The sequence below is a fragment of the Mytilus trossulus genome, chromosome 6 (assembly GCF_036588685.1).
Source record: "Mytilus trossulus isolate FHL-02 chromosome 6, PNRI_Mtr1.1.1.hap1, whole genome shotgun sequence".
NCBI lineage: Eukaryota > Metazoa > Mollusca > Bivalvia > Mytilida > Mytilidae > Mytilus > Mytilus trossulus.
This window is the reverse complement of record NC_086378.1, coordinates 68244798-68269126: the sequence shown is the minus strand read 5'-3', so window position 1 is coordinate 68269126 and position 24329 is coordinate 68244798. Positions and strand designations below refer to the sequence as shown.

General features: G+C 31.6%; 2 protein-coding genes across 4 annotated transcripts; one reads left to right on the top strand and one right to left on the bottom strand.

The window, feature by feature from the left end:
* The first annotated feature begins 1 nt into the window (after position 1).
* On the top strand, positions 2 to 20714 carry LOC134721730 (transport and Golgi organization protein 6 homolog). Of its 2 annotated transcripts, none has more exons than XM_063584910.1 (17): positions 2 to 112; positions 3998 to 4103; positions 5149 to 6140; positions 6504 to 6648; positions 6857 to 6981; positions 8028 to 8190; positions 9368 to 9444; positions 10546 to 10658; positions 10901 to 11086; positions 11712 to 11811; positions 15001 to 15186; positions 15771 to 15896; positions 17310 to 17483; positions 17917 to 18391; positions 18610 to 18761; positions 19684 to 19797; positions 20512 to 20714. In XM_063584910.1, exons 2-17 carry the CDS (start codon positions 4013 to 4015, stop codon positions 20692 to 20694), a joined length of 3402 nt encoding a protein of 1133 aa, XP_063440980.1. In that variant the 5' UTR covers positions 2 to 112; positions 3998 to 4012; the 3' UTR covers positions 20695 to 20714. The 2 variants fall into 2 exon arrangements, with proteins under 2 accessions (XP_063440980.1, XP_063440981.1); XM_063584911.1 differs by having other exon boundaries at positions 22 to 126.
* Positions 20696 to 24329, bottom strand: LOC134721731 (uncharacterized). 2 transcript variants are annotated; one of them, XM_063584912.1, is made up of 2 exons: positions 24224 to 24329; positions 20696 to 22776 (listed from the first exon to the last, which is right to left on the bottom strand). In XM_063584912.1, exons 1-2 carry the CDS (start codon positions 24244 to 24246, stop codon positions 21366 to 21368), a joined length of 1434 nt encoding a protein of 477 aa, XP_063440982.1. In that variant the 5' UTR covers positions 24247 to 24329; the 3' UTR covers positions 20696 to 21365. The 2 variants fall into 2 exon arrangements, with proteins under 2 accessions (XP_063440982.1, XP_063440983.1); XM_063584913.1 differs by lacking the exon at positions 24224 to 24329 and adding an exon at positions 24106 to 24146.

Genomic DNA, 24329 nt, shown 5'->3' with positions numbered 1-24329 from the left:
TAAAAATATAAACAAGGCTGGATCGAACACGTGTTTCTTTGATTGAAGATTGAAGTTTCTTCTGAGCATGCATATAAAAATGTTTGACATCAAGACGACAACAACGTTATAAGTAACCAAATTAAAGTAGTCTCTATTCTGTATTCTGTAGGTGTCGCTGTTGACACTGGATTGTCTCCCTTGTACTTTTTGAAATCTCGCGTGTATATATAAATCACTCTGGTAAACCACTCACTTGTACCTCAAAATATATAATTTTAGGTGGCAACTGCGCTTAACATCATTTGACAAAATTTAAAAATATATACATTTATTAATTAAGGGAAAAAATTTATTTAAAAATAAAAAAAAAATATTATTTCATTAATCAAAACGGCGCGACTCGCAAATAAAGTCACCCAACAAACGCATTAGTATTTCATTAGAGACGGACACACTGTCGTTTTTTTCCATTGACAATAAAAGTTCCAAATCAATATGCAACGATCCTGTGTTAAAGTATATCTCATGTATAAGTTTTTGTCTTGCCTCTTCATAGTTTTCACAAAATAATAAATAATGTTCCACAGTTTCTAATTGACCACAATCACACTTGGGGTCAATATTTTGATTGATTTTGTTTAGGTAATTTTTTAAATAATATCCGGATCTTAAATTTCTAATAATTTTTGCTGTTTTATGATCTGGATAATCAAATGTTGATTTATTGCTGACAGTCTGATGAAAATTGTAATAAAATCGTCCTGTATCACTGTTATCCCATCTGTATTGCCACTTTTTATTTACTAAAATTCTTGCTGCTGTTTTAATATCTTGTTTAGTTACTGTTAGGTAGTCTCTGATTAAATAATGTCTATAAAATATGTTTAAAGCAAGCCATATTCAATGACAACAGTTGAAAGTAATGATAATGACAAGGATTTGTAAGACTTACTATACAAATCCTTGATAAGGATATATGTTTAGAGAGTTGCAAAGTTAACATAAAACAAAGTGTTTGTAAAGTAAGTTTTAATTTTACAAATCTTTGATATCGTCTTTTTACCACAAAACACCACAGAACACCCAAAATATACCACAATAATAATAAGTTTAAAGTTTAAGTAAAACACTACTGACATGACTGAAATATACAACAGACCAATAAAAAGTCTTAATTAAATGCAAATCGAATGGTAGAGAATTATATTATTTCTTTAATTCAGGTTACACCAATGACATAAATATTGACTGAATGAGATAAAAATTATCATAACTTTTATGAGGGGAGTAGGACCTTTATCGGCTTACCGAAATACATGACATTGTCAAAAAAATGCAAAAAATGCAAAATTTAATCAGTTATTCTTATCAACTGATATTATTGTATTAGAAAAACAAGCAAGATTTATTAAACATGAATTATCAATTGTCATCCCTCCTGGTTAGTAAAATTGTGTTTAACATGTACACCATGTACGCAATTAAATGGACTGTCTTTTTCCATATTTATTTATGCATGCACTATTATTGTATTATAATTGTCATGATTGCATACTAATTTCTCTGTAACTATATATGTTTATGAGAATAAAAATGTTCATATATTTATTATAAAAATTGTAATCTTGAAATTTCTTGACAATAATTAGAACAGGAAGACTACTAGATCAACATTCTATTTTTTATTGCCACCTGATGGAATATATTAAAACTTAAACAACATGTTAATTGGCTTGATTGGTGATTAAGACAAGTGCCAAATTTGGTTAATCTAATTAAATTTTGGTAATTTAATTGTCACTGAACTTGCTTAAGGTCAACATTAATTTAGGACTAAAAAATAGAGAAGCTACATGTAAATGGTGCATATACCTTTTTTTTCCGATATTAAGTTTCAGTTGAACCATTTCTTAATCCATTATTCCATAACAAAATTTGGTAAAAATACGAAATATTTTCATGATTGGAGAAGATATACACACCACAGAAGACTCCAAACACAGTCATCGAACTTGAACTTTTAGACAATAGACCACTTTCGAGTTCATCCGTCACCGGCAAAAACTCGTCAATTACGCACGCCTTTATGACGTCATTTACCAGATAGAGGGGCTCGCCTGTATTCCTGCACTATTTACGTTCATCAAGCGTCTTAGTGATCGTCTTTGTGCAGAATAAACTAGAAATATTGGTTACTCTGTAGGTACTTACTGACAATTCCCTAATGACAGCGGTGTTGGTTGTCAATTTTGAGAATTCAAATTGCCGAATAATTCGTACAATAAAGAATTATAGTTTTCCAACCACTAGCTCAACATTGGAAGGAAGTGACGACGCCCCTAAACGCACAAATGACGGTGATAAAGGAGCGTATAATTGACGAGTTTTTTCCGGTGACGGATGAACTCGAAAGTGTTCTATTGAAGAAACACACTTATGATATTATTCAACTCAAATATCAATGACCTATATTAATAACTTCAGAAATCTTTTTGAAAGTATTTGATTATTTATTGTATTAACTAGTTGATTACCAGAATAAAGTTACTTATTCATGTTAATGCATCTAAACATTTTCAAAAATGAATTAAAAAGCACACAACAAATTAAAATGTTTTAAGAATATAAATGTCACAAATATAAATAATCTTTATTGTGATCCCCATTATTGGCCATTCAGTTTGGTGCGTAGCAAAAGTGAGTCGACCCATAATAGAAAAATTAAATTTATTTCAATTATGAATGCAACTTGTTAAAAGAACGAGCAATACTGCAATAATGATGTCTGAAGTATTTATATTTTGAAGTTCTGTGGTAAATTTTGGGTGTTCTTTTGGTATTCTGTGGTGTTCTGAGGTAAAAAGATGCTCCCCTTTGATAGTACACAAAAAACCAAAAAAAATCACTATTTTTTTTATCATTTGTGACTATTTAAGGGGGCTCGCGGGTCGAAATGATTTTTTTATATTTAATTAAGATTTCGCTATAATTTTCTATAAATGAACTTTATCTTATCCTAAATAGAAAAATGAAATAAAAAAATGGGGTCACCGTTCATTTACGCTCACAATCTGCCTTTGAAAGAAGAAAACATTTTTGTTAATGTCCTTTTTTTCTGTTGAACTAATAGGAGAAATAGCTGTAATATCGAAATAGAAAAAGAATTAAATTACAGAAATCGTTTAAATTTTACAATTATTTAGTTTATGTACAGCTTATTCCAAAACAACAACAAAAAATATAGGTCACCGACGAGTTGAAAATGATATTTCTATTTTAATGCCAAAAAATGGCAGTTTTGCACCAAAGGGAGATAATTTAGAGCTTTTTCAATGATATCGACATTTTAAAAGTCATCTGGGGTCAACACGAATTAATTTTTTGGAATGATTTTTGTAAGTTACGATATAGTATCAACTACTAAAGGTAATGCATCGAATTTGTAATGTAGAATAAAAGTTTATTTTTTTCGGAAAATCTTATACCCGCGAGCCTCCTTAATTGAAATTTTTAACATTCAGTTTTATAAGCATTTTCACTTCATCATGTGATTTTTAATAGCTATATAAAAACGAAGATGTGGTATGATTGCCAATGAGACAACTATCCACAAAAGACCAAAATGACAGAAACATTAACAACTATAGGTCACCATACGGCATTCAACAATGAGCAAAGCCCATACCGCATAGTCAGCTATAAAAGGCCCTGGAAAGACAATGTAAAACAATTAAAACGAGAAAACTAACGGCCTTATTTATGTAAAAAAAATGAACGATATATATCTGTATTTCTCACTTCTATATAAGGATGGGTGTGTCCCAGATTTATTTCATCTGTTTTGTGTTTACAAGTTCGTCTTTCTTGCTGACCAAGACCTGTATTATTCATACTTGAATCATGGTAATATCATGATGTTTTATAGTATGTAATATGATTATGTTGTTTAAACTTGAAACTTTATAATTATATCTATCAAACTAATTATTCATTTACATTTAATTATATATTACAGAATATCAAGTTAAAGATGGATAACCCACTTTCTGATCCAGGTTTAGTTTTAGAAGCTCTGAAACATCTGACAACACCAGCTTCACAAACTCATAATACTGACAATGGTAAGATTGGTTGATTTGTCAAATTTATTTATTATATTTACATGACAAGAAAAATATGTTCCCAGCAAAAATTCACATTTCCCTCTTTGGTAATACTTATGATTGATTGATTGATTGGTATTTAATGTGGGTCTCATTGGGGTCTAAGTGTGACATGGGATTGCAGTTTTTTTGTAAGCGAGACAAGGGAAAGTCAAATTATTGTGTCGTGAAAACCTGAAATGAGGTCAAGGGGGACCTGGGAAATGCCAAAAATTGAGAATTGCTTACGTACATAGTGTAAGCGGGAGACGGGAATCTAACAAAATGGTAAGCGTGATCCAAGATCGGAACCCCCTAGTGAGACCCCCTTTTATGCAACTTTCAACACTATTGTGCTATTTTGTGGTGGTCGGTTTTCATTTGTGGAGGAAAATGGAGTGATAATAAGTTTAATGTTCTGATACAAACTTAAGTGGCATTCTTTTTGATACCACGACATTCAGGACAGTTAGTATAGTTAATATGATGAAAGATGAAAAATGGTGATGTGTTGCATTTGTCAATGATATACATGTACATTAATGTGTCAGATAATAGTAAGGGGAGATAAGTCAAAGGTAGATACTTTAAATTTCACATGTGAGTATACAATTGGAAACATACAAAAGAAGAAAATTTAAGGTATCTTTAAAAAAGTTAAATATTCTTCTAAACACACATGATTTGCAAAGGAAGAACACTTTATAAAAGAAATTTCAACCAAAATTTTACAGATCTTCTTGAAAATGTTGGATTTATTTCCTCTTACTATTATCTTAATGAAAATAGTTAAAGTTACCAACAGCTGTGTTTTCAAGGACATTGATTAAATCATCACCTGAAGATTCCCAAAAGGCATGAAAATGCAAGTGACATTATTTTAAAGAACTTTAATTATTGTAGTCTTTACACATTATATATATATTCTGTGCAATGAATTAATTAGCTTTTGTTATTTATTTATATATATATATATATATATATATGTATATCAAACTGCACTAAAATTTTATTTCAATTTTAGATACAAGTAATCTGAACACTTTTGATCTACTGCTGAATTCATGTATAGATAAGTTTTTCCATGAAACTCAAAAAGACAAGTTCCAGGAACTGTATGCATACTTTAAAAACATGGGGCACACAGAGACAGTTAAAACAGGATTTGAACTGAGATGGACCTTTACTTGTCTTTGTTTAAAAGTGTTAGAAATACTTTGTTCATCCATAGAAAGAGCAATGATCATATTTCAGAAAGAACAGGAAGCAAAACTATCAAGCCAAGGGAGTGAACTGAAACCATCTCAAGCTCCTCCCCTGTCTCCTGACACTTTAAGTGTAGCACAGCAAAAAACAGTATTGACAACCATTCAGTTTATCATAGTCCTTGGTATAAGTCCTTACTTACAAGAAGGAGTAGGACTGCAAGCAACCCAACGATCAGGGTTTTGGGAAGTAATTGACCTTCAAACTAAAGATAAAAGTATTAATAGCATAGAAAAAGATTTAAGAATGATTCAATGTCTTCAAGTATTACTGAAATGCTGTAAAGTTGAGAGTTTAGGAACCTTAATTCTTTCAAGACATTTGGGAGATATTCTTGCCGCTCTGTTGCAACTTGTTAATGGACAAAAAATAATGCAAAATCAAGTAAAGCCTTCACAAGAAACTGACTGTGCAAGGGAACCAAAACTGTCACATGACCTGAATACTGAAAAGAATACAAGTAAAATTCAATCAGAAAAATGGACACCTGCAACCATTGTAGATATGGCTCTCAGTGGTCAGATTGGTCAAGGCACTAGCAAATTGCAAGACAAACAAATCTGCACTGACAAAATTTCAGACTCAGGAAAAAACAAAGTACAAGAAAACAAAAGAAGTGTTGTTTCCAAGGAAGATGTAAACTTTTGTGAAGAAAGTTTGAATAATTTACTAGAGAAAATCAGTCAGCCATTACTTGTGAGGGAACTTATGGTGTTACAAGGAGGCCCTGGTAAACAGCCAGTTCAGAAGGTCAACAATCACCCTTTTGTCATTCACCTTATACCCATTTACCTTCTAGACAGATAGTACAGTGTTGTTTTCTATTAATAGGCCCTAGATCACAATTATTTTTACCATCGGTTACAATGCATTTCTTTGTAAATATATTCCATTTGAATTTTTTTTTTAAATGCACCGGTTCAAACCTGAAATTAATTTTACTGCTTCTATATCAAGAAAACAGTATAGCAAGAAAAATCCAGCAAAAATAGTAGATTTATATTAAAAAGTTCATTACATGGAATTCAAAGTAGATTATTTTTATTTAAATAGATGAATGGCATAGAAGAGATAATGATAATTATTATAATATTATGTAACAATGTATTTCAGGGTGACGGAGTGAACCGACAGGTTAAACCAATACTGATAAAGGCCCCTGTTTGGCTAAGGAAGATCTGTGGCCAGTTGCTTACTGGTATTTTGATGAAACCACAAGGTGTCCACCATGTTTTACATGGCATGCTGGGAAATGCAGGTATGAATTGATGAAATAAAGAAAACTAAAACTGAATTTTGTTTTACAAGTAACACTTTATATACTCCAATCATTTGATAGTTTGATTTAATGTTTAACACCATCAGTGTTACACTTTTTTTAGTGTTGTAGCTCATACAAAAATGTATCCCTTTACAGAAGTTATCTTATATGATTAACAAGCTAAATTGTAGATTGTTTTTCTCAGTTGCTGATGTCAGTGGAAATCTGATAGCTGATTGGAGGAGATTTGATGCTGTTGCCAAGGTGATAGCAAGTTGCCCTAAAATGTGTACATCTGCCGAAGAATACTTCAAACTAGTCTCACCTCAGGTGTGTATACATGTAGTTTTTACATAAAAATAATTATAACTGGCACATAATGTTACAGGGTAAGGACATACACTTTTAAACAACTTTCTCTTCAAGAAAGTGACAATGATATTTTAATTTTCAGAAGATGGTTTTCACTAGTGCTGGGCAATTTGATAAATCTATAAACTCATACCCTGTCTTACAGAAAAACTATTTAAGTGTGTACCCAGTGCATATAGTTTAAAAGTTTGCATGTTGTTTTGGTGATCCATGAATCATCAGATGCATTTTTATGCCCCACTAACCATAGAAGAGGGGCATTATGTTTTCTTGTCTGTGAGTCCGTCCGTCTGTTCGTTCGTCTGTCCATTCATCCCGCTTCAAGTTAAAGTTTTTGGTCAAGATGAAGCTGAAGTCCAATTACTTGAAACTTAGTACTTTTGTTGCTAAAATAATAAATTAATAACAGCTTATGCTATGATCTTTCTAATTTTAAAGCAAAATAAGACTGTTGACCCCAATTTCATGGTCCACTGAACATAGAAAATGAAAGTGGGAGTTTCAGGTTAGAGTTTTTGGTCAAGGTATTTTTTTATGAAGTTGAAGTCCAATTAACTTGAAACTTAGTACACAAGTTTCCTATGGTATAATCTTTCTAATTTTAATGCCAAATTAGATTTTTTACCCAATTTCACGCTCCATTGAACATGGAAAATGATAGTGCGAATGGGGCATCTGTATACTTTGGATACATTTTTGTTTTGGTAATTTATGAAGATTGGACTAAAATGTAAGATTAATTATTGGAATTTCAGGAAGTTTGAGTACAGACATATGTTTAAGATATCAAAACATCAGTTCTTATTATTGCTATACACATCCAATCGCATTATTTTCATTAATAAAAGTTAAGCCTCACAATAATTTCTTTCATTTTAGTAGATAAGTCTTTCATTTACTGCCGGTTTATATTTTTTCCTGTTAAGGATCCCAAGAATTTTAACTGAGGAACATGTATTTAGTCCTTTTGGACATTTCATGATAAATATTTTCTTCTTTTGCAGATATTATCTTTACTTCACCAACCGAATAAACAGATAGCCAAACATTTTTTACGTGTAGCCTGTAGTACTATTGTTAATATGGCCACTAGTTCACCTGACTTGACTGAGAAATATATCATCAAACCTTTGCTAAAGCCACTTCTATTATGTACACAGGATAATGGTAAGCACAATGCAGTATTTCATAAAATTGAAAATGGAAATGGGGAATATCTTAAAGAGACAACCCCACTAAAGAGCAGAAAACCCCATGTAAAGATAGTCTGAAAATTGACATAAAATACTTTTAGATATTGCTTTGTTGCATACAGGGACATAATATGTAAGGACTTGTATTGGTTGGGTTTGTTCAGAGAGCTAATTTTACTGACTATCATCTTTATACATAGGGGGACCTTTTATACAAATAAAAAGATATTATTTATATAAAAAAAAAAAGACGATGTGGTATAATTGCCAATGAGACAACTCTTCACGAGAGAGCAAATGACACAGAAATAAACAACTTTAAGTTGAATGGCCCTAAAGTGACAAATGTAAATACATGTATATTTAACACAGAAATCAATTGGGGTTAAACATGTAAGCAGGATCCCAACCCTCCCCTAACCTGGGACAGTTTTAAAAGCGAACAAAATAAGAACTATAAATATCCTACAAATGGAAATATATCTAACAAAAACACAGAGTGGATGTGTCCTGCATGGTACTTATACATCCTAACAACAGAAAGACAATAAATACAGATCTGGGAGTACTCGCAGAACTTTACTGACAGCTAGCTTAAAGCCAATAGCAACTAGGAAAAGAAATCTTGCATCCAAGACTAAATTATCAATCAGTACACATCCAACAGATTTGTTTAAAGATGTCATAAACAGTCAGAGAAAAACATGACCTTAAGCAATGCCAAGATGCAGGGAGCTATGGATAGTAGATCCATGAATGTGCATATGTTTATCACAATAATATTTTTTTGCTTTTAATTTACTGATGAAAATATCAATATTAATACCAATAAAAACAATATTCAAAGATCTAATTACAATGTTGAATTGGTAACCTTTTAGACTTTAATAGTTCATTTTAATTTAAGTGTTTTGTAGGTTATGCTCCTATTGCTTAAAACTTATAAAGATTATTAGAATAGCTTTATACCACTAGTAAGCAGAGTATATTAAAATGAGTTTAAAACTGGTGTCTGTCTGTTTAAAATTCTAATACTATTCTGACAGTATATTTAGTGAATTATTCCATTTATAACAATGCAATGTTTCATTTTATAGAAAACAAAATATAGTTTGAATATTTATCTGAATATCCATTAAATATTTTTACAGATTATGTTATCAGCGACACACAGCAGATTATTGTAGATGAGAAGTCTTTGTCTCTTTGTGTTGAAGATATTCACAAGGTAAGCAACAGTTAAAAGGTTTTTCGGCATAAATTATATATTATTTTATCGCTTTTTTTCAAAATTTTCCTATGATCTTATTGACTGATAATTTCCCTTCTCAGTAGAGGGATATGAAAAATTGCTGCTAGAAACTAAGGGCACACATGCCATTGTCAATGTAAATTTCGATGTCAAAGGGTTAACAGATTATCATTGTTGAGCTTTACAGCTCAAACTAGAAAAACAATCTTGTTGAGGTGATCAACAATGATCTATAATTATCAATTGTTAGTGACAGTATGAACCTTTTAGAAACTGATTTGAGCCCAACATTTTTATCAGAAAAGTCATCTAACATTAAATGTGTCCAGTTTTATTTTGGGATAAATAATACAATGTGTTAGAGGTTTTTTTTCTTCTTATTTACAAACAACAAATTACAGACAATAAGAAGACTTAATTACTTTAATATCAATGTTAAGATGTCATTAATACCACTGTAAGTTAATTTTAAAGTATTCAAGACCCTGTAAAACACATGTTATGGTAATAAGCAAAGAAATGGGGTTATATGACAGGCTTTATATTATTTTATACAAGCACAGAGAATACTTAAATAAATTACACATCACATTGTTTATCACACGCTATACATCTTTCTTTTTTGGCTTCAGAGCATTTAATATGACTTCTAAATACTTGTGTAGAACACAAAAGTGAAGAATGAAATTTCAATGCTATTTGGTCTGAACCAAGCTCTGTGTGGAAGACTGTTCTATGACTTGTACATAATGGTTTACTTTTACAAATTGTGACTTGGATGGAGAGATGTCTCATTGGCACTTAAACCACATCTTATATCTATTCATAGTGGGTCTCATTGGGGTCTAAGCGAGACGCGGCATTGTCTGATGAAAAATTTTGATAATCACTTGACTATTATTGATACTGATTATGTCAGTTTCAAATTTTATCTTTACATATATGAGAATTATATGAAACATTTAATTGTTACAAAAACAAATTTTCAATTTTTCATCATTTTGTTTTTATTACAACTTACCTGTTCTTTGGTGGTTTTTTTACATTTACCTGAGTACTATTTTATATATATTTCAGGTGTTTGTGGCTTGTACAGAACCTAACAGTACTTTGTGTATCTACCTTATACCAGTGTTACAGCCATTATTTCACCTATACTGTTTTTCACAGAAAGGAATTTCACATCTCAAGTATGCATAATCTTTTAACTGTTTTTAAGTTGCTACTTGAATGATTCATTTTGTTTATTAGATGTATTGCAATCAGTTTTAATATTTTCCCTGTTTTTAATATAAAAAAAACATTTGACATTTTGATTTAAGATATCTGTTTATATCTGCTTTAAAGTTGAGACAAATTTGTATTCCTGAAAGCAGCATAAATAATTTGAATAAAATCCATATTTAGTTTAGGTCTTTATTTTATCTCACAGATCAGCCATTCATGAAATTTTAACCACTAGTTTGAAGCAATACTCCAAAACCAAGTCTCTACAGTATCTACAGTGTTTGTTATTGGATACCCCATCTACTCAGGACATGATGTATTTACATCCAAACCTTATGTTTGCCCCAGCAAATGGAGGAGGCATTGTTATAGTCACCAGAAAGAAGGATGAGTAAGTAACAACTTAACTAGAGTTAGTTCCCTTTGTTATTGGATACCGATCTACACATGACTTGTTGTTACTTACATCCAAACCTTATGTTTGCCCCAGTCAATGGAGGAGCCATTGTCATAGTCACCAGACAGAAGGAAGAGTAAGTAACAACTTAGCTAGAGTTAGTTCCCCTTGAAAAATGCTGCTCTTAAATAGATTTGGCTACTCTGTTTACATCCTTATTGTTTGCACACTCTTAAACCTATAATATATATTTACCTTTTGTCACAAGCTCTCCTGATAAATTATTATACCCCATGCAACAAAGTTGCGGACCGAGGGTATAATGTTTTTGACCCGTCTGTCAGTCAGTCAGTCATATATCCTAAGAAATACTAGTTATGATACAGTAGACAATGAACTGAAATATTTTTGTTTTTCATACCAAGTAGTATTTGTAAAAACATTGACAAGGCATTGACCCTTCTTTTATGTGGGAGAAATTTGCCTGGCAGTAACCTTGTATTCTTGAAATTTCTTTCACAAATTTGAAATTACAATACCCAATGAAATATGAAGAGGTTGTTGTTTAATATTTACATTATTACCACTGCAGCAATAAGTTTTTTTTTTATAATTCCAGGCAAGACAAAAGTCAGATATGGTCAGATGGTGTTTTAGAGCTGCTGAAAGACTTACAGACATGTGGTCTTCCTGGAGATTTCTTCTTGTATATGATGAAGGTAAAAAGTTCATACTATGTATTATATGTTTAACACTTAAGCATCATGGTAAAGTTTAGCATTTAGATTTATTTCTAAGACAGTTGTATGAAGACAATAATCACCTTGTGCAGTGCAGTACAGTTCAATATATTGGATCACTCTCCGACATTTTATGCATGACTAAACATTGCTTAGTACATTTGTAGTTCATAATGATATGTCCAAAATATGTTATATTGAAGTAACTTTCTGAATTTTATTTTATATTCATAACTTAGTTTGAAATTCCTAAAATCCTGAATTGACTAATAAAGATATTTTATTAGTTCATTTCTCTTTGCACAATACAAATAGTTTGGGCCTTATGGTTACCTTATGATGTTAAAATTCTTGTCCTTTGGTCTCTGGTAGATATATGTCTCATTGACAATAATAACATATCCTCTTTAATAATAATGTAATATTTGGATAAATATACTATGGGTTCTTTTATTTTTGTGGGTATCAATTTTTGTGGATTGCTGAAATCTTGCATATTCATGGATTATTAAGCAGTTAAGCTGCTTTATGCGAGCAGCCTAGATTTATGTTCTACCCAATAAATGCTGAAATATGTGCCACTTTTATTATCTGGCTGGCTATCATGTTATTTTAAACTAATTGGACACTTTTTTCATACTTTTTATTCTGGAATATAAAAAATATTACCATAAAAACCTTAAATGGTCGTCGAATGACCCAAAAGTTTTGAAGTTGCACATAGGAAGTAGTGCTCGATAAAAATCCTTCTATTATTTATTATGCCCTGTGGTGTTGGCTAAGAAGTCAAAGAACAATTGCATAAAATATTTGATCGCTGAAAATCTATAAAGATGAGTCGTTTACATTTCCCAAATGGTAAAAGTCATAGGAATATTGTTTGTCATTGATACGTATTACATACGTCAGTAGTCTATTAATCAGCTGATATAAGTTGGCGGCAATTTCAAATTACATGGAAGACGAAATTTATGTACCTTTTAAAGTGGAAGGATTCTGATGAGGCCTAAATTAAAATATTGTTTGTTTCCCCAATCCCAACCCTGCCAAGCTAGATGTGGGTAGGTAGGTAAGGAAATAATTTTATTTTTCCAAAAAACTTGAATATTATCAGACGATCTGGCAAGCCTGAAAATCCAAATTGAATAAAATAATATTTTACTTAGTTTTGACAATAAAATTTTATGAGTAGCACCAATTTTGAAGGGTTGGTCAGGATTGGGGAAACAAACAATATTTTATTTTAGGCCTTATTATTAATCATTTTATTGGTTTTTTGTCTGAAATAAATGAGATAGTTTAAATCATCTTAATTCAGTAATCTTAAATGTATGCTCATTTGTATTCTTGCTAATATAATTCCATTATCTCGTAAATGAGTTTCATGCTTGTCAAATAAAGTTGTTGTTATTGTAATTTTCTGATTGGTCGATGTCAAGGTCATTTCAAGATTGTTTCGCTTTGGTGTTACATAATGCTACATGCGCTTTAGCTCAATGTGTTTCAATTAATATTGAGATTAAAACTTTGACAACTGTTTTCTAAAGGACAGCATTATTCAACTTCCAAAGTCGCATATTTTTGTAAAATATCAAATCCGAATCTGTGCCCCGTATTACACCGAAATTGTTTTTGATTTACAAAGACTTTTCGATTGCCGGTCAACTTTTTTCGATGTTTCTTTTTACAATTTTTCACATTTAAACACCCATCAGGTGTTCTTGAATCATTTCTATGGGGATCCTTCAGCAACTTGATGCTGGTAAACGATTTTCCCTTGAAAATAAATCGCATGATATGATAAAATGGTAACGACTAATGAGGCTCGAGAAACGTTTATTTTTTTTGAACAAATTGAAGTTACAAACAAGTTTTTCTTAATTCCTACTATGATCTACTATTACAGTTATTTAAAGTTTAAATAAATGTGTTTTGTTATTACGATTTTAGTAATGGAAGACAGTGAAACCGTAATCAAGATATTTGAATTCAGTTATAATTTTAGACGTAAATTGAGTATGAAAATGGGGAATTTGTCAAAGAGACAATAACCTGATCTTAGAACAGACAACAGTTGAAGGTTACCAATGGATCTTCAATGCAGGGAGAAACTCCCAGACACAAAGGCTTGCTTTTGCTGGTCCCTTCACATAATAACTAAAATGTAATATTTCAGTGATAATAAACCTAATCGCTTATCCCAGCTGACCTGGCCGCTTGAACTTTTGACGCATACAACAATCACTTTTCCATTGTGGCGTCAGATATTTTGTTTTATGACGTCAAAATTGTACGGGAACCTGTGTGATATTCAGTAATGGCGGACAAATAGCGATAAGGTGTATGGACATCATACACAAGAAATTAAAATTTAAAAAATTTAAAAAACAAATATGAAAAATAAAAATGATATACAACTACAATCACCACATTAGTGACTGTGGGTCCTCACTATGGACAGGTACATACATGGTACGCTGTATGTGCATAATCACAGACATTGAATTTTTATAAATATAAATTGGAAATAACTTTTGAAAGTGGTAGGATTGCATATCGTAAACTTTACTGTACAAACATTATTTGATACTTTGGAAATAGCTGAGAACAATGCCTGAGTTAAATATTTTCACTAATTCATTACACTATGCATCTGAACTTGACAAGTTTGCCTTTGGGTTTTTAATTAACTGCCTATAGCACCCTTGGTGCTTTGATTATTTCATGGTTTTTCCAATAGCTGTATACAAAGCCTATTTAAAATATGTTGTTCATTGAACATTTGAATTTGTGGTTCTCCTGTACCCACGAAAACCACAAATCTTGGTATCCAACAAATAATAATGAATCCACAGTACTCTGCTTGAATGTTAGGGAAACTGGGTTAAATTGCTTATATAAGAACATATCATAGAAACCTTATTGAAACTTCTTTGGTCTGTTTCATAAAAACATACTTGGTACCAAGGAAAGACACTTCAGAATCTCAACTAAGGATGTTAGTCATCCGTTTTTTGCATTTTAAAAAACTCTATAGGTGGTTACCCCATTTTTAAAGTGCCTTCCCTGTGTACCATGTATGTGTTAACGAAACACCCCTTCCCCATTATGTCATAAATTGTGTAAATGTTTGTTTTTTGCTCATATCTGGCAACAATTTTGTTTCAGGAATTGAGTAGTATAATCAAAGATGAAATAACTGAACCATCAGTTCAGCTTCCACATGGTAGGAATGTCCTTGATAATGACCTTTGCAGTAAGAAGATCCATATCCTTAATTTATTGGCCAGTCTGTGTGAAAGTATTGGTCCCTCGTGTCTGACAAACACACAACAAACTCTGGATTTTGTGGAAGTAAGTATTAGATTATTGAAAAATATCTTTGTCTCACCAGTTTAGCATTTACATACATGACATCCTTTTCGTTCGTTTTTGATACGTTTTGTTATTTGATTTTGCCATGTGATTATGGACTTTCCGAATTGATTTTCCTCTAAGTTCAGTATTTTTGTGATTTTGCTTATTTTTCAATAGAAAATGTATGATATATAACAATAAAAAAACAAAGTTACAATATGGTATAGAATTAGACTAATTTCTGGATATTAAAGTGTTTTTAAAAATTTGAAAAAAATATTAGGAATAAAATATATTATGTTTTCCAAGGGTGTATATGTCATGTATGTATATTAAAGAAATAAAGGGGTCAAAATATTTTATGCATCATCAAAAGACATCTACAGTTCAACAAGACAACAACTATATAACAACAACTGTCAAACATTACAGTTACCATGGTTACCATTATGTCTTAAGTGTTTTAATATGCATAAACACAATGTGATTAAAACGATTAGCTGACTTTACAGAGTTATCTCCCTGTAGTGTTAGATACCACCTTACAAGCATGAATCTATACATATTTACTTCTTATTCAGGTAACGTTAGAGAGAGCAGTACATGTTTTACAGGCATGTGATGATGAAACAACAACAGTGTTTGAGAATGAGACTCTGACAATGGCCATGGGACTTATTACATCTGTTCTCAGTGGAGGGTTAAAGGTATGTCATTATGATAGAAATATTTGAACTTTCTTCATGAACTAGATTTTATAGATTTTGATGAACGTTTTAAGCCAACAAACATGGCGCTTCTGTCTTCCCTCTAGATTTTATAGTGCGACAACTTGGATTAAAGGTTTATTATTCAATCATAGAAAATATGCAGCAACATCGTAATTATCTACCATCAACTTAACACCAATAAACTGCCCTCAATGAAAATTAAAGATGGAAGACAATATACCCAATTTTTAATCAGTAGATACCCTTGCAAATAACTCCTATATAAATCAAAATTGATAAAATATGAATCTTTATGGTTTGAAGTAAAAGTTAACACATCAAGTTGGTATAAGACAACTGGTATAAGCTGGATATTGATGTTTATTTAAAAGTGGATTTTCCTATTATATTTCAATTACTAATATCTATTTTAGAGGTGAAAATTCAAGTTTAGTTAATATTGAACAGTTTAATGTTGAATATTCTTCATTTTAATTTATTTGTTAAGGAACATAAAGAGAGGGGGGAGAGTATTTAACAAAATAACTAGAAACCAAAGATAATGTATCATAGCAGTTTACAAATATTTATAAGCCAGTGTGTCTAGCATGTAAACATATCAAACATGTGTACACACCATTTGATGGATGAAAAAAGCATGTTAGCAGTTTGTAAACTTTTTTTTAAAGTGAAAAATGTATGAGTTGGCAACTATCGACAGATCCTTTGAACATTACAGAAAGATTGCACACATATATATAGAAGTTGTGCATCTAGCATTAAAGAAATTGTTGAGGAGTTTTTTCCCATTTTTGTCTCGCCTTGATGGAGTCACAGTCTAATGACTTTCAAACTTATATTAGTTTAGATGTATTAGTTTGTGATTAGATCAGTTTAAGATGAACTGCTTATGTTAAGTCAATGATATTTGGTATGCAAATTTATTGGCATCTGCAAGTATTGTTTCCATGGAGATTATATAGCCGCACCCCTCTTCATGGTTCGTTGACTTTGAAACTTTTACAAAGTTTACAAGTTAATGTTTGTATTTAGATTTAGGAACGACTTATAATAAGTCAATTGTTTTTAGTATGCAGTTGTATAAGCATTGGCACATTTCATTTACATGAAGACTTTTAGCCATATAAATCAGTCATGGTTCTTTGACTTTGAATATTTGCATAACTTGTGTAAAATGTGAGAGTATTGCTATTTGGATTTCAACATTTGCATAATCAAAATTACAAAAAGGCGAGACATATCTCTGGGATAACAGTTTATTCCAGTAGACCAGTCTCTATTGTTTTAGAGGTATGCTGTTAAACATATAAGTCAGCCAAATCATTTGAGCGTTTCAGTCTATGAACCATTTAATAGATTGTTTATTATCAAAATAATTGTTTTTCGCAGTGCACAGAAGAGGATAGAGAACATATGCAGAAATTGTTGCCATTATTACAAATACTTGTTGACAGCCATCCTGATTTAGAAGTACAGGAGATGGCATCTGACATCAGGGTGGCCATAGCAACTCATGGTGTTGTCTGGTCAGATAGGCTTTCAAAGTCCTCGCAGAAGAAAAAGGTTTATGATTTTTTTTTTGTTATATTAAGTAAGATTTATGCTAAAATCTATTTGTGAAGGAATCTGTATGATGTAAAATCGAGATTTAGAAGCAGAAACCATTTTATTAAATAAAGAATTTAAAATTTAAATTTTTAGTGTTTAATGACATTTTAGGAGCATATAAGAAAAAGTTGACTTTGCCAGATCCATCTGACCTAAGGAATAACTGACATTGAATGTTGGACTGTCTGAATAAAAAAATCAACGGTACCAATTTTGTTGCACCAGATGCGCTGAACTTGCACTTACTTAATCCCCTACTGAACCTATTATGGCTATAATTTTAAAGCTATATTTGTTGTAACAAATTGAATTTATGGTCAATTGAATTTGCTGTGTCTGATGTTATAATTAAAATCATATATCCTATAATTTGTGTTTCTGTTGATAGGAAAAATCAGAAGAGTCACCCAAACTGGATGGAAAAGTAAAATCTAAGGGCAAACCTTTAATAGAAGTTTTAGATAGTGAGGACCATGGTTCCAGTAAACAGTTTCTCAAACATTCAGAAGACAAAGAAACACATTATTCCTCTTTTAAGGAGGCATTGAAAGAGTTGTGTGACCCTTTGATCCCTATTAGAGGTCATGGGTTAATTTCATTATGTAAATTAGTTGAGAACAAGGACAATGAAACCAAGGAGAAACAAGAAGTGGTCCTGAAAATATTTGAAGAAAACCTTAGTCATCCAGACTCTTACTTGTATTTATCATCTGCCAGAGGCTTGTCATTATTGGCAGACAAATTTCCAGACCTTGTTATTCCAAAACTTACTTCTGAGTTTGCTGATTTTGACAAAAATGGAAGAAGTGTTGAACTTAGGATGAAGATTGGAGAATGCATAGTTCAGACAACAAGACGATTAGGTATGTAGTTTTTAAGTTTAAGAATGCCTTAAATTTAAATACACAGTAAACAGGGTTAATGATCATGATTATTTATTGATGTAATGTGTAAAAATACTAGGAAAATACAAGATTAACAGGCTCCTTAAGCTCTGCATTGATTTTACTAAAACCTTTGATAGTTAATGCCAGTAGGTAGTCTTACAAGGAATAAGAAAATAACATGATTATTTTTCTAGGTAGCATGGCTCCAAAATACAGAGATATTCTACTGCCATCCATACTTAGTGGTGCTAGAGACAAAGATCCATTAGTCAGAGCTAGCAGTTTATCAAATCTAGGGGAAATCTGTAAAGTTGTCAGATTTTCTCTGGGAAATGTGATTCGTGAGGTACATGTTTTAACATAAGAAGATTTATGATTAATGCAAGAATATTGGAAAATTCTCTTCTACATTCATGTGACATTCATCTTCAATTGAAAAATAAATATTGAAAAGTGTACTGCACCCGTGTATAGAAACGTAGTCTCATCTTTAAAATTCAAATCGCTGATAAACTGCCATGGAAACAAGCATGTCAGGTTTTATTTTTTTTTCCGTTTTTTTGGCAAATTCATGAAAATATGACACAAAAACCAAATAATTCAAAAGAAAGTTCATGCAAAATGCAATACAGTCTCTATAAAACAGAAATGTATGTCAAGCAGAAAATCTCCTTGATGCTTGAAAAATTATGAAGTCAGTCAAATTGCACCTCAATGTTTTTATTACTGATGACAGATCTGATAATCCTGACGTTAAGAATTTATACAGCACTACAGGTTGCACTTTGTAAATACAGCTGTTTCTCAAAACAAGTATCTTTTGGGAAGATCTTGAATATTCATAGAAAATTAATTTTGTTTACATACTGGTTCCCAATTATGCTCTCTGTGTTCCATCTCACAGAGACATAACTTGGGAATGTTACCAGTAAATATACATGTGCATATTGTTTACATTGAAATCTGTGGTAACTTTTCATTCGAGGTAGGGGGAGTTAAGAAAATAAATGTTAGTTTAAACTCTGAGAAGTTCAGGGCATATAAATGTTGAAAATATGCCGCACAGATATTTTGACCTTTGAAACATTTGTGGTGCATATGAACTTTCAATTCTAGGATAAGTTTTTTTTCAGAGCTTCATAGTAAAAGTGGTACAGTTTTAGCCGTAAAAGGAGTTCCTATGGGCAATTGCATTGTCAATATTTACAGAAATGTAAAACCTTCAGAATTTGGTAACCCTATAATTAATGTTCTATTTCTATGTTTAGATATTTGAATGCTGCCAGAGTTTACTGAAGACTGATGATAGTCCTGAAGTAAGGAAAGCTGCAGCAATGCTGACTACCATGCTGTTACAAGGTCTGGGGAAAGATATGTTGCAGGTATATTATAATTAAATTAGTCAGATTTTATCAAAAGTGAAGAAACAATTTATAGCAATATTTAAGTGTTGTGAAATTAAATGATATAAAGCACAACAACTGAAATAAAATAATGTTGCACATTTTTGTATCGTATAGACAATCTGTGCATGTTTTGTTGAATTCTTTGATACTGTTTTCTAGGATGCTCACTACTACAGGAAGCTGTTGATTGAATACTCTCGCTAAAGACAACTAAAAATATCAGAAACAATGCTTTAATGGTCACATTACATAATTCCCCTCATACATTTAATCAAATTAGTAGTATTAGTAGTGTGTGAAAGGCCAGTAAATGTTTAAAATCATCAGCCTATTGAAAGAAAGAACAGTTTTAACTGAATGAATCAGTTAATCATGCCTGTGGCAGATTTATTATACCACTTCTTAAATTTGGTATACAGTGTCAAATTAAATTTTATGACAAAAAGCTGTTATGAGGCTTCCTAATTATTTTGTGTCTTTTTGTTTAAGAGTTATTAAATATTTGAAATAAAAATATATTTTTGATATCCAATGCACAAGTTGCTCTCACTAAAACATTCCATTTTTTTTTTATATATGTCTTATGGTATTTTATTTTATTGGGCTTTGTGGATAAACAAATAAAATTTTGAAGTAATACAATCAGTTGCTAATGGTAACACATAATTATTGTTTTCTTTTTCTTTTCAGGTATTGGAATCTGTACTACGTGATCTGTATCATCTTCTGAAGTTGACCTTGAAAACTGAGAAAGAGGAAAAGGTCAAAGATCACATTTTATTGTCCTTAAATGAGCTGGATGACATAATGAAAGATTATTTGTTTCCAAAACAGACATTACAGAAAAAGATAACTGTTCTTGGTCAAACATAACAAATAAAGAAGTAAATTGTGATTCTATTTCTTGTTTATTCTTTTTACAGAAGCATTTTTCACAATTTTGCATATCAGACACAGTATGGTTACCATGGTGCCACACCTTTTTTAAGAAACAAATAGAGTAACATTTTCTCCTGATCAACTGAGAAACTTACTTTTACCACAACTTTTATGTTATGAAAAATTATGAAAAAAACCTAAAAAAGTGTTTCGTTCTGTGAGCAGCTGACTGTTTGACCTACATAGGGAAAGACAACATGTTCACACTATACCTTAGGTGAAAAATAATTGTATGTTTCTGTTTATCTCCAGTTGCACAGGTTTTTTTGAAAAAAGAAGATGTGATATGATTGCCAATGAAAACACTCTACAAAAGAGAGCAAATGACACAGAAATAAACAAATGTAGGTCACTGTACAGCCTTCAACAATTAGCAATTCCCTTATGCATATTCAGATATAAAAGGCCCTACCAAATAACAAATTTTGAAACAATTCAAAGAGAAAACTATCGACCTTATTGTTAAATGTACAAAATAGGAATGGAAAATAAATATTTAAAATATAGCATACTTTTCTATAATGTGAGAGAAATAGCAAGATGTTTACTGTTGACTAAATTACTAATTGCATTTTTCTTTTAAATTATCAACACCGTAAATTTTGTTAAATTAGAAATTTTGACTCCCACAGAATATGATAATTTGTATCTATGTCATCTTTAGTAATTTTAAAGAATGTTTTCAGTCCTGATGGCTCAAATGGTTGACTTTCAAATTTATTCAAGTCAAAATCTTTTATATCCAGTTGTTGAAACCTTTTTTGGTAACTTTCAATTTTGACTTCTCCAAATAGTTTCTGAAACCCAGGTAAGATATCTCCATGGTCTGGAATGGTTAGATTGTGTTGAGAAATAAAAAAGTTTCTGATTGAATGTCTCTTAAAACCTCCATAGAGTGTAGTGAGTGTCAAAAGATACAATGTTGAAAGGGAAGCTTTATTCCATTCCCTGCAAGTAGCAAACCCACACAGGTGGAATACTACATTCTTTATTACGTATGATGAAACTAAGTTTTTAAAATTTTCATCATAATCATTTCCACTGTAAAAGTTGGCCAGTTGAAGAAAATCAGCTAATATTTTATCATTCATTATCCCAAGATCGGGACGCACTTTCAGAAACTTTTCCTTGTCAAATTTAACAATTCTAATAACTTGTTTCAAGACTGATTTCTTTGGAAATCTTGATAAAACTCTGGTTTCCAAATAAGAAGTAGACAATTTCCATTGAATATGGCCATGATCAGAAATATGAGGTACCAGGTGGCAACCATAGCAACACATTTCTTCTTCAAGTATTTTTCTTAAGCAGCTAGATTGATCCATGTAATTTGGTCTTAAAAAGTCAAAATATTCGTCACAGTTCTCTGCTTTAATGCATACTGTTAAATCCACACTAACTTTAAGATTTTTATAAAATCTACCATTCCAAATAAAGAATAAAGTAGTAGCTGGACCGTAGACAAATGTGGCTTCCTCTGTCCTGTCAAGGGACAAATACCTAGGGAGCATTGAATTGTCAAGGTGATGTGCTTCATGAAAAACTGCATCATAAAGGGTATTTTTAACGCCTACAGGGCTTAGAACAAAGCCTCCATTTATTTTATGTAACCAGTTAGAACTCGAATTTTCATTATCCTTGTTAGAGAATTTTTCTGGTGTCTTGATTTGAACTTTTTTCTTCAATGGATTGCCATTTGGGGTTCTCCATAAGTTTTTGATATCCTTAAACCCAGAGGGTCTTATCTCAAAGTTTTTTCCTTCAACAAGTGATTCAAGTTCATAGAGAAAATCAAATTCATCTGGAAACCCAATTTTTAAGTCAGTGTAATAGCTACCTACTGGTAGCAATTTGCCTTTAAGTCGTTTGTCTTTATCTGCAATACAGCCTAAGATTGTTTTTAATACATTTTCAATTGCTAATTGTATCCTCTTCACTTCGGGATGCGTAGGTAGTGAAGCTCTTTGGTCTTCCTCAATTAAATGTGCTGAAAGTTCATCCATCTGACAATACTTGCTAAATAAAAGAGAGAAAGTGCAATTTTAAATATTTGAACTTTGAAGTAAAATTCAAATAAAATTTCATGAAAGCTTTTGAGGGAATTTGTCATCTGTCACTAAACCACTTGTCTCAATTCATATTCAAAAGTTCTTTTGGGGTTGCCTTTAATCATTACTTTCTATTTCCTATTTTTAGACATTTCTTTCTGCCTTATTTAAACTAAATAAAGTAAGGATGTCACATGTTGAGCAGGATCTGCTTACCCTTCCGGAGCACCTGAGCCATGATCTCCCCCAGTTTTTGGTGAGGTTCGTGTTGCTCTGTCTAGTTTTCTATGTTGTTTCTGGTGTACTATTATTTGTCTGTTTGTTATTTCATTTTTAGCCATGATGTTGTCAGTTTTTTTTCGATTATGAGTTTGGCAGTTCCGCTGGTATCTTTCGCCCCTCTTTTAAATAAAAAATTGGCAATTTGTGGAAAAAATAACTACTCCCTGATGATTTTGTTGTGACAGTGTATGGGAACCATAGAACAGTAATTTTATTTCTGGCCATTGATTTTGTGAATAAGAACATTTCCGAGTTTCTTTCCACCATGCAAGGGTACCTGCAACATGTGCAATGGCTTTGGTCCTTCCTTTTTCTCATCTGATATTAGGTCGATGGATTTTTAAATTCATGAGAACTCTATTGGAAAGGGTACCTCCCTGTGACAAAAAGAGAGGCGAAAGATACCATAGGACATTCAAACTCATAAGTCGAACATGAACTTACACCTTCTACAAAAAGACTTGACTACTGTATAAAAACACAACATAGAAAACTAACGACTGAGCAACCATGCTTTTTGCTTATGTGCTTTAAACTTTATGCCTTTTTGTGCTTCTTGGTGACATATTTGTTTGTTTTTATAATGATTAAGGTTATAACAATGACTGCTGAACCTCTATTTTTTGCAATTTTTACCTATTATTCTTGTCTGTTTGTTTTGTCCACTCATCCTTGTCGATAGAAGGGCATTTGATGCGACTGCCATACAAGTGAGAGGTTTAGCTAGCTATAAACAAAAATGGTTTAATCCACCATTTTCTACATAAAAAAATGCCTGTACTAAGTCAGGACTATAACAGTTGTTATCATTATGGTGTTGTTTGATCTTATGGTTATGCCGTTTGCTTTAGGGACTTTCCGGTCTGAAATTTTCCTCGGAATTCAGTATTTTTGTGATTTTACTTTTATCCAACTGCCACAAAACTGTAGATTTTGAGTTCGTTTTCCGCATATTAATGATATTTTAACATAAACATTGTGAAAAGAAGGTCAAACAAAACAATAAAATACAAACCCGGTAAATGTCTGCCTGTATTGCAGTTAATTTACTTCCTCTTTCGATTTCAATATTTTATATGGTCTATCTGTTGTATCATTCAAACCGAGGAGCACGTAACGTTGTCAGTACTCACCCAATACATGTATGAATATACATCTGGGTTGAAACTTCTTTAGTTATGCTTAATATTTGAAGTCATAGTTAAACATAACATTTGAAGTCGTGTATTGTTACATCAT